This window comes from Humulus lupulus, chromosome 9, assembly GCF_963169125.1.
Source record: "Humulus lupulus chromosome 9, drHumLupu1.1, whole genome shotgun sequence".
Classification (NCBI taxonomy): Eukaryota; Viridiplantae; Streptophyta; class Magnoliopsida; order Rosales; family Cannabaceae; genus Humulus; species Humulus lupulus.
In genome coordinates this window covers 118,416,940-118,428,190 of record NC_084801.1, presented here as the reverse complement: position 1 = coordinate 118,428,190, position 11,251 = coordinate 118,416,940, and the positions used below count along the sequence as shown (strand labels likewise).

At 34.1% G+C, this 11,251-nt stretch overlaps 1 protein-coding gene across 1 annotated transcript; it reads right to left on the bottom strand.

Annotated features, from left to right (window-relative positions):
* Positions 1-8,315: 8,315 nt before the first annotated feature.
* On the bottom strand, positions 8,316-10,338 carry LOC133802120 (glycylpeptide N-tetradecanoyltransferase 1-like). The gene is made up of 2 exons (XM_062240382.1): positions 10,175-10,338; positions 8,316-9,878 (listed from the first exon to the last, which is right to left on the bottom strand). The coding sequence occupies exon 2, from the start codon at positions 9,836-9,838 to the stop codon at positions 8,534-8,536; it is 1,305 nt and encodes a 434-aa protein (XP_062096366.1). The 5' UTR covers positions 9,839-9,878; positions 10,175-10,338; the 3' UTR covers positions 8,316-8,533.
* Between the last annotated feature and the right edge of the window lie 913 nt (positions 10,339-11,251).

Below are 11,251 nucleotides of genomic sequence, written 5' to 3'. Positions count from 1 at the left end.
ACAAGGAGAGCCTACACAATGTCCGATCGGACATAGTTGGGAGATGCTAAAGGAGAGTGCCTCAGACTTGTCCAAGGTGAGATGCCAAGGAGGATGGGTCGGACCACCTTGGTCCGAGGAGAAGGCAAGAGGAGGATGCCTCGGACCACCTTGGTCCGAGGAGAAGGCCACAAGGTCCGATTGGACCTTGATTGGAGGAAGTAGGCTCGGACCTACCCGAGGTGAAAGGCCAAGGGAGTTGGCTCGGACCACCTTGGTCCGAGGAGAGCCAAGCACGCATTACTTTGGTCCAAGGAGAGCCATGCATACATCACTTTGAACCAAGGAAAGCTTGAAGGAGTAACCAACATGCATGTGAGACTACGTCAAAATCCCCAGAACGACTTCAGCAAGAATTGGTCTAGGCACCCGGGAATCTCTTATTCCTCACTCAAATTGAGGAATCTATTGTATTTTATATATTTTTTGTAATTTAAATATAAGATAAATAATAAAATATCCCTATCTAAAGGGGATATCAGTTGAGTATCCCAAACCTATAAATAGAGGGCTTATGGGATGAGAGAAGGGCTTCTTCTGCTTCTTCTTTCTAGAGAGAGAAAATTTGGGTCTGAGTATTCTAGAGAGAGAAAGTGCTGATATTTGAGAGAACTCTTGTATTTTTGCAATCTGTACTGAAGAAACTCAGTTGGCTTTGTCCATCTGATCTTGAGTACGGATCTATAAATCACAACTCTAAGTGGATTAGGCTATTACCGACAATCGGGGCTGAACCACTATAAAAATCTCCTGTGTTCTTTATTTTCTTTATTAAACCGTCTGTGTCGTTTTTATTTCTCTTGAAGGTTTGTCGTATTTGACGTTCTCACGTCGTTGGCTAAAAACGCAGTCAACAAGGCTTTTAAGCCTTCTAGCGACATGTCGCCTCTCCACTGCCTAAGGTGCCCAAAATCACCTTTAAACACCTCCAAAAAACTCCCAACTTTTAGGGTAAGCTTAACTACCTCATTGTATCATTATAGACCAATAAAAGCCAATTATTAAATCCTAAAACAAAAGCTCATATTTTCACTTCAACTTAAAATAAAATCATTAAGTAGTTTACACCACATTGTATAAATAACTTAACCATTATATTTAATCAATCTTAATAGAATCTACCATTCTCACAAAATGAACTCTAGGTCGAGTTATTTCATAGTGAGGGTGAATGATGTAGAATATATTGTTGGTTCTAATTTTCGTCAACTAATGAATGAAGGAAAAGCTTGTAGAAAATTGTAAAGGAAAAACAAGAGGTTTTCTACGTGGTTCGGCCGTTAACGAGGCCTAGTCCACGAGTTACTTGTATTACTGAAGGCTTGTTGAAATCACGAGCCTCTTAGGGTTTATATCTTGGGCAGAGGGTAGTGTTGCGCCAAGGAAACAATGGTGGATCGAAAATAGGGTTTCAGATCTTTACACATGACCATTCAAATCCTTATTTATAGGCAATAAAGAAGGATTAGTACAGAAAGTTAAGTAATTAGATTAGTGTTAATATCCCAATTAGTTGAGAGTCATGCATGGGATTCTTGACACAAGTTACCAAGCTGGAGGCTTTGTGCTTGATTTGGTGAGGCTAGCTTGGTTGATTTGGCCTAACAGACTTCCTTTGCATGGGAAATGGAGGGGAGACCAAAGGATGGTAGTGCCACCACTCAGTTGTCACTATGCATAAGAAGGTGGCGCACTGAAATGTCCAAGAGAGGTGGGCACGCAAACCTACTAAAGGTACTCCTCGTGGGACCCACTTTTTGGGAGACCCGCTGATTTGTCCCCTGGGACACTTCTCAGACCTTCGAGAAGTGAGCATGTGGGCATACGTTCATGGACTCTCTTGGGGACCTTCCTGACAGGTTTTTGCAAATCAGTTCTGAAGACATGTTCCTAAGTCGTGAGTAGTCGATGACCAGCACTCCCTCCGACTCTTTTCTCGGGGAGTAGGACATTTGGATAGGTGTTGGCCACATGTCAAGGTTTTCTAAGATGTCATTGCCCTCCAATAAAATTGCCAACCCTATTTAACATATCATAATATGTAAAAAAAAAAAACTGACAAGCAATTTTACAAGTACTCTAATATAACATACCATTCACTTTTCATTGACCAAGTATGGGATGTTATAAAAACCCCTACATCCAAAATAATTAAAGAAAAATATCTTCTTTTATTGATTGTTTTACTCCAACCCTTCAAAAGGCTCCTTAACTAGTACATAAATAGAAGAGAACTAGCATTGGAAATTCAATTTCTAGTGCTAAATAATATATCTAACAATATTTGATGTTGTCAGAATTATCTGACTATATGTAGCTTGTACTAATTTCTAGCTTTTGTAACATGTGTCATCATTTTTACTCCATTGGCATATTTATATAGTTTGAAATAAAGTGTAGTAATTTTTTCTAATATTTTATGCAGCAAACACATGAGGTTCCCCAAAATTTAGGAGCATCGTCACTGTATGTGGTTTTTGGGGATGCTTGAGTGACATTAGTCAATCCTAACTCATACATGGCATTGCTAATGCGTTGGAGGAGAAAGAGTTGTCCACTAAAGTTGCCTTTGTCAGACAACGTTGCCTTTATTTTATGAAAAACACAAAATGACTGTTGGCTAAATTGATAAAATATATTAAAAATAAAATAAGGATTAACGGTCAAAGTGACCCTTGGCTAATTTTAAAGAAAATTAATTTTTTTTTCTTTTATAAATACTCATCAATTTCATTTATTTTTCACATCATCCCATATATTCTTCTACAATAATTTTAATATCACAAAATCCTCTTTTCTTAAATTTATTTCGTAAATTCTCCCTATACAAACCCCCAAAATCCAAATTTCCAATATTCTTAAATATTTCAAAATTCATCAAATTCCCCACATACCAACCCCCAAAATATAAATTTTCATTATTCTCAAGTTACTCAAAATTTATCAAGTTCTCCATGTACCAACCCCCAAAATCTAAATTTTCAATATTCTCATGTTGATAAAAAATTTCAAAGTTATCCTATGTCCTCCTTCCCTTACCTAAATATGTGCTCTTTTGAAATACCTCAACATGCTCCATTCTTCACACTAGGAAATTCACTACCATATGTCTTTCATACGTCTTCCCTACACCAACCCAAAATGGTTTCAAGAAATTTTAGGCCGAGTATGGAAAATACTAGTATTCATTTGAATCTTGAAACGTCATCAACATCTGTCTCTGAAACCCAACCTATACATGATGATGAAGGGTTGGAAAATGTGGTTCTACACAATGAAGAGGAACCAAGCCAAAAAAGATAAAATGAAATGGTGCAACGAAGCAACTATACATCTAATAAGTGGATGGCTTAATACATCTAAGGATGTCATCAGGGGGAATGACCAAACTTCTGCAAATTTTCAGGATCGGATCGCAAAATACTTCAACACCAACCAGAAAGGTGAGCAAACAAAATCTTGAAAGCAATGCAAAGACCATTGGAATAAGATGAATCAAAAGGTGACGTGTTTTGGTGGGTGTTATAAATGAGTACAACATGAACGTCGCAATGGTTGATCTGATGAGAAAAATCTTCAGAATCTGCAAATCAAATGTATAAATTTTAAAATAAAAACTCAAATTTTTTGCTTGTAGACTATTGTAGATTGCTAAAGGATGAGTCGAAATAGAATGCAATGTACCAACTAGCAAGTGCAAAGATAACATATGGGTCAGAATCAGAGGCATATACTTCATCATCCAATGCAAAATCAGTGATGATGAAGTACGTGAAGTGCACCCTATTGGCCAAAAGGTCGAAAAGAGAAAAGGAAAGGAACAAAAAAGGATACACATACTACATACATAGAGATTAATGCACGAAAAGCATCTGTACATGAGAAATTGGTGGCAATAAAAGAGAAAGATGCAGAAGATAAAAGGATGACAAAATACATGGATTATCTCATCATGGACACATCACATATGAATCCTGAGCAGAAAGATCATGAAAATTTGTGTACTTATATTAAGACTAATATCTTGAAGTTCTAATGGCTATGTATTTTTTAAAAGATCAATATTATGTATTATTTTATTTAAATAAATTATCTTTCACTATTTAATGAGTCAATAACAATTATATCTTAACGACTATTTTTAACAGATATATATATGTCACCATGTCTATAAATACCACATTTAAATCTTCTTTTTACTCAACTCTCCATTTCATACTCCATTTTGCTCTCTCATTCATCTTACATTCCCAAATATCTTTTAGGTTCGACAATGGATTCACCAAATTGTCTGAATGTTTACGACAATATGAGTCTGGACGATATTATAATAGCAGAATATACTGATGAGAATGATGATGAATATTTCAATAATTTCTTGAATGAGGGTAGCTCAACAAGGCGAGGAAGGAAGAAAGCCCACATTGATAGGGGTAATGTAGAAGGACGCAAACGTTTATTCGATGACTACTTTTCTTATCAACTGGTGTATACGGAATCTCAATTTCAAAGAAGATTAGAATGTGTAGACACGTATTCATACTCATATTACAAGCACTAGGAAATCATTCGAAGTATTTCCACATGTGGTTTGATGTAATCGCTAGAAGAGGGTTTCGCCAACACATAAGTGCATCATTGCTATGTGAATGTTGGCATATGGAGTGCATGGAAATTACGTTGATGACTATGTTCGAATGGGTGAAAGCACTGTTGTTGAATGACTAGTCAATTTCATTCGGGGAGCGAATGAGATTTTTGGGCTCGAATATTTGAGACGATCCAATGTCGACGACATTCGTCGCTTACTTCAAATAGGGGAGGTGCGCGATTTTTTCTAGGCATGTTGGGAAGCATTGATTGTATACACTGGGAATGGAAAATTTTCCCAATTGCATGGAAAGGCCAATTCACACGAGGTGATCATGGCACGCCAACAATTATGCTTGAAGCATTTGTGTCACAAGATTTTTGGATCTGACATGCATTTTTCAGCGTCCTAGTATCCAATAATGATCTCAACATGTTAAAAGAATCCCCACTATTCATTGACACTTATAAGGGGAAACTCCTAGACTTGAGTATACGATAAATGGCACAGGATACAACAAGGGATACTATATAGCAGATGGTATCTATCCATAGTGGGGTATATTTGTTAAAACTATTCCATAGCCCCAAGGAGAGAAAATAAAATTATTTGCCCGATGCCAAGAAGCGGTATGCAATGATGTTGAACGAGCATTCAGAGTATTTCAATCTCATTTTGCCATTGTACGAGGACCAACACATTTTTGGCAAAGAGATGCTCTCAAAGATATTATGTATACACGCATCATATTGCACAACATTATTGTTGAGGATGAAAGAGATGCATATGAGGGTTTATTTGGTTTTATTTCCCAATGATGCTTCAAATAAATGCTGAAATTCATGGCAAAACACATTCATAGCAATCTTTAGGCTGACTTGGTAGAACACATATGGTCCAAATTTGGAAATCATTTTGGTTAGATTTTTTTCTTAATTATGTTAGATTGATTAATTATTATGTAATTTTATGTGCTACTTTTAAATTTGGTGTAACCTAAATATTATGCAATATTTATTCATATTAAATAGTGTGAGAATATTTTTAAAAAATATTATTTGAAAAATTTATATGTGAGATCATGGGCTGGAGTTACCACTATTTTAAGAATAAGTTACTAAGGTAACGTGAATGAGAGAGGAAAAAAAAAAATTGTAAGATGAATTTTGTATTTTTGGCAACCAATGGTGTTGCTAGCATTCGAGATGCTCTAAGTACATGGTTACTCATTTTAGAAAAAAAATTGTGGCAGCTGAGCAGAGAATAGGATTACCGAAAATTGATTTTTTTTTTTCTTTCTTTTATTTTTTGAATAGTCTAGTCTAGTTATAATCTATACTAAGAATATTTAGTGCATTACTATCTTCAGCATGGGCCACAGGTGGGAGGTTACTCACCAAGAAAGATTATGTACAGCAATTATCAAAGGCTTGAATTAATGCTGTAATATTGACACTTTCCCTAATTAATTACAAATGTAGCATATTTATTAATGGAACGATTGAATGGGTTTTCTTTTCGCCTCCATCTTTTTAGTTTCTTCAATGTTCGTCCTCAATATATCAATGGCATTATTTAGGTAAAGAACCCAAATTCGGTCTTTTAAAATTTTGAAAAAGATACATTTTCAAGTGTATGTGTACAAGAAGAACGGCATAATAAGCCCCAAAAATAAGAAGTGTTTTTATTTCTTTCTACCATCTTGGTTTACTCTTTGTTACATTATATTTAATCTTCATCGATTGAGTGAGGAATTCTAAAAATATATTTGTATACCATTTGATTTGATTTGATTGTCGACCATGACATTTGCTTTGAAATTTTATGACGATATTTTCTCTTGTCTTGTCACTTTTGATGTTCTTTCAATCCAATGTGCATTATTTTCTAATTCGCACATTAAGTATGAATTTCATATTTTAGATCAAATTCAATCATCATTTTAGTACAAAATCAATCCAATTCAATCCGCAAAATACGGATTGGATTCATTAATCTAAATCCATTACTTTTTTGGGAGAAAATTAAACACTATTTATTAATTTATATTTTCTAACTAATATTTATAATTTCACTTTTAAAAAATTAAAATTAGTAATCAACATCAACTTACATAACAAATAACTTAAACATTACATAAACTCAAATAATAAAATTAAATATAACATCTACATTTAAATTTGATACAAGAATCCAAATATAAAGTTTCCGAATTAAAAACTTAAGTATTACTTAATTTAATTTAATTTAGTTTATTTTTTCAAAATAATTATTATATCACTTTACTTGTATCAAGTATATAAAAATTTTAAATTATTATCTTACATATATATTTTTAAAAATTATTTATCTACATAAACTGCGGATCTGATTAGTTACTTTCAATATTAAAAGTGCGTCTATTCCGCACAAGTGTGGATTTTAAAATTTTCAATCCAATCCAATATGCACTTTGCATGTTGAATTGAATTTGATTGTTCAAATTTGATTGAATCGGTTAAATCTTGAACCTACTTGTGTGTATACATTGCCTTAGAAAACTCAATCCTTCTTTACAAAAGGGGAAATAATACATGTCAAACAAATTTTTCTTCACCAAAAGGAAAATACTACATGTCAAATAATCGTGTTGTTGATGTTAATTTAAAGAAAAATTATTGGTTAATGATTATTTTTAATCACTATCTACATGTAGTTTGAGTATTTTTAGTACATAAATAAGTTACAATTCTATTTTTTTTCCATGATGGTATTAATGTAGTTAAAGGGAACCTCTCACAAATTTTCAGAAAATTTTAAATAATTTAAGATATTGAAATCATGATCTAATTAGCTCCAAAAATTTGTGAGAGGTCCTATCTAATTACATAATACACGTCATGTAAAAAAAAGTTGTAATTCATATACTGAAAATACTAAAATTATATATATATATATATATATATATTGGTAGTGATTAAATTAGGCACCCTAATTTTTATTAGTAGATATCTCGTTTAATATGCATATATAGGAAGAAAAAGAAATATACCCTAATTTCTAAACGAATTAATGTAAACGTAAATTGTCCTCAGTGATTTCTTCATTCTACTTTTTAAGAATACATAACTATTTTTGTTTCTTCCTATATATATGTATATTTTTTAATTCATTTCAAATATAATGGAATGTGGAAAAACTTTGCCCAAAAAAAAAAGAAAAGAAAAATGAATGAGTAAAATTGAGAACAAAGAGAAATTATTTAGAAAATTTACAATTATTTTGAAAATGTTAAAAATATACATACATTGTAGCAAAATTTAACATATAAAAAGTGTTGGAGTTCTCTTTTAATGTAATTTTTTATATTATATATGGAATATATAAATGTAATCTTATGATTGATGTGCTTCAAAAGTTCACTTCTATGTGTTTAGCATTTCTTTCCAGGATGTGCCTTCATCAGTGAATTGGCATACTAAATGTGAACAGTACGCAATTCCTGCAGTGAGTAGCATTCATCCTACCTCAGAGACGGTTTCAAGGAAAATAAGTAAATATTGTGGAATGGTAAGGTATATATGATATAGGAGAATTAATTTTAATTATTAGGGCGGCGCCGGTAGTTAAATGGAAATTATGCATAATTCCAACCAATATCTCAGTTGGATCAGTTTTCTGCTCCCTGATAAACATCATGGTTCCATTAGCGTTGTCAGCAAACAAGGTCTTATTGCCTCTGATAAAAGCCCCATCTCAACACATTCGCTCTCTAACCATGCATAGAAATAAAAAAAAAAAAAGAGAAAAATCTCATCCTTTGTTGCAAAGAAAACAAGACAAGGATACCAATGCCACTCAAACAGATAAACAGTTTGTTTTAGTTCAAATGCAATGCTAAAACCACCAAAAACTAATGCCAAACTACAAGAGAACAAGACCAAGCTCTGACGGTTTCAACTCTTGCCTCACCCTATAGTTATAAAGATAATAGTGAAGTTGCCCATCACCTGGTCCGAATTTTAGCTCCTTCAAGAACGAGTCATTCTCCATCACGTCTAAAGCATTGAAAACATCAAAATCCTTCTGTTTTGCTACTATAAGAGCATCATTCATCAACTGAAGCAATGGAGTCTTGGTGGCCACATTATAATACGAGTAAGCAGCTTTCAGAGTTGAGTAAGTTTGATTGCCAAGGATAGATGAAGGAAGAGTGTAGAAGCTGCAGAAATCAGTGATCTCGTGCGTCTCTGGGCTCTCGACCAGGAAACTATCCACTACACCCTCAGTTGGAAGAAGCCAATGCTCAACATCATCTTCATCAAAATCTGGTGCGACAACAAATTGTCTCAAATAGTTTCTAAGCAACCGGTTTACTGCAGGAACATCGCGAAGTTCCATCTTTCTGAATCCAGGAGTAGCTGGTGAATCTGGTAACTTGTACAGCTTTACAGTTCGGCTCATTGTCATCCTTGCACCAAGCCTTGAGAACCCAACATCAATAAGCTTTTTTGGATTGAGAGACCTATGCCAGTACTGGCAAGTTGTTATGGGAGTTGGAAGAACCACTCCAGCAGTGTATGCTGCCTGCCATATATTCTCCAAGTGAACCCTCCGTGTAACCTCCTTGATCATGACAGGGGCAAGTCTCTTTGACCTGAGCTTCTTATGAACACACAAGAAATTAATCTCAGCCATTTTTACAACCTCATCCCGAACCCGGATCCTAGCAGGGATTCCAGTAATAAAAGCAACAAGCTTTTTTGAAGCCTTTGCACGCACACCAATGTGCCAGCTCCTGTAGAAACCTGGAGGGCGCAAAGCCCACCTAAGGAACTCCTTCGAATAGTTGAATCTAAACATGTTCTCATCATCCTCAACGTAATTATTCTTCAAAAGAGCATACACCTCATTGCAGGTCTCTTCAGAGTCCATGTCGCAAGTAGTCCATTCATATTGACTAGGCAGATTGTAAGGCTCTTGTTTGACCTCAGATAATGGTGTTGGAGGCTCAATAGGACCCTCAGGCAAACTAGTATCCTCCTTATCCTTGAATTGCCCAACAGGTTGGGTTTCCCAAAACTTGTGTCTCTTGCTAACAGACATCGTGTCTTGGAACTTTTTAACGATATTTTCCAATTCACTATCATCTTTAGCAAGTTGGTTCGAATCAGAGACATGATCTGGGTTTTCTTTAGGAGACTCGGGCGGAGAATTGCTATCACCCATTTTAGCAAAATTTTGTATGCAGCGACTTTATTTTAATGTCCTATCATAGAAATGGAAAGCATCTTTAATTAAAAACCCAGAAGCAAGATCAGGCACTCAAATTAAACAATTCGAATCCAGCTCGCAGTAACATGATCTATCGAAACTCACACACACACATGCATATCTGATAAGTATAGTCATATTTGAAACAAAGTCAACAAAACCCATAAATCGTACAACGACCCAGAACAGTAAAACACCTTCAAATAATAAACATCTAATCGATACAATAAAAGAAGTTGATGGATCGATTGAAAATAAATAAAGAAGAAAAAGACGAAATCTACTACGGACCTGAAGGTAGCGATGAACAACTTGAAGTAGTAAAAGCTGAACAAGCTGCTAAGACATAGAGAACAGAGATCGAAAAATAGCGATTTAGGTTTTTTTTTCCCAAGCTCCTCGGATTGACCTGGGAGTTCAGAAAAAATAACTAGAGGAATCTTTTCAAGTTTCCGAAATTACCCCTGGTTTGTAAAAGCCGTCTCGACTCGAATAATATATTCGGGATGAGCCACGTGTTAGAATTTGGTTGGTGGATCAATTAAATAAATAAATAATATTTTTTTATAGGGAGGTTCTGGTGTCCCTCACTTAGTATTGAAGGACTTAGTCCTTCAATGAATTTGGATCGTCCGATGTATATACTTTTTGAGTTTAATGATTAGATTTCAATTAAAGGCTAGTGGTACAAAAAGACAAAAATACCCTAATATTTTACTCTTTAACTAGCTACCATTTCTTTACACCTATTCGTGGGTTCTTCATATTTTTTTAATAATTTCCTCATCAGCTAAGCCACTAAATATGGTGTGCACTTTAACTCACATATCTCACTATGCATTTCAGCTGAACCAAAAAAAGTGCATTAGTTATTATTTTTACAATCATTATCTCTTCAAATGTTATCACTATTCTCTGTTTCCAATAAAAAAAATACAAGCAAAGTGCTATAGTACTAGTATTATTTTCTTTAAATATTGTCACACATAATTAGACGTCGATTATGAAGTCATCCAATACTAGAAGAGAAAGGACTTCAAAAAAAAAAAACCAAAGCATTGAAACTTAATTGAAAAAAAAAACTATACAAACTTACACTAAAATATATGTTCTCGTTATGTTGTACTTTAATTTTCTCACTTAACAAACCCTCAAAAGTCACTTAGCATAATGAAACTTCTTATGTAGCTAATACCTATACTAATATGCTCAATATTCATGCAAAATAAAAAGTCCATGCAAAAATTAACTACTAAATGGTAATGTAGTGTGTCATTCAGTAATCCCTACATTTAAAAAGTTATTATTAATATTAAAAACTTTCCACCACATTTTATTCATTTCATATATCGCATTAAAAAAATAAAA

Coding starts and splice junctions, on each gene's coding strand:
- LOC133802120 (XM_062240382.1), bottom strand. CDS start 9,838: ATGGGTGATAGCAATTCTCCGCCCGAGTCTCCTAAAGAAAACCCAGAT.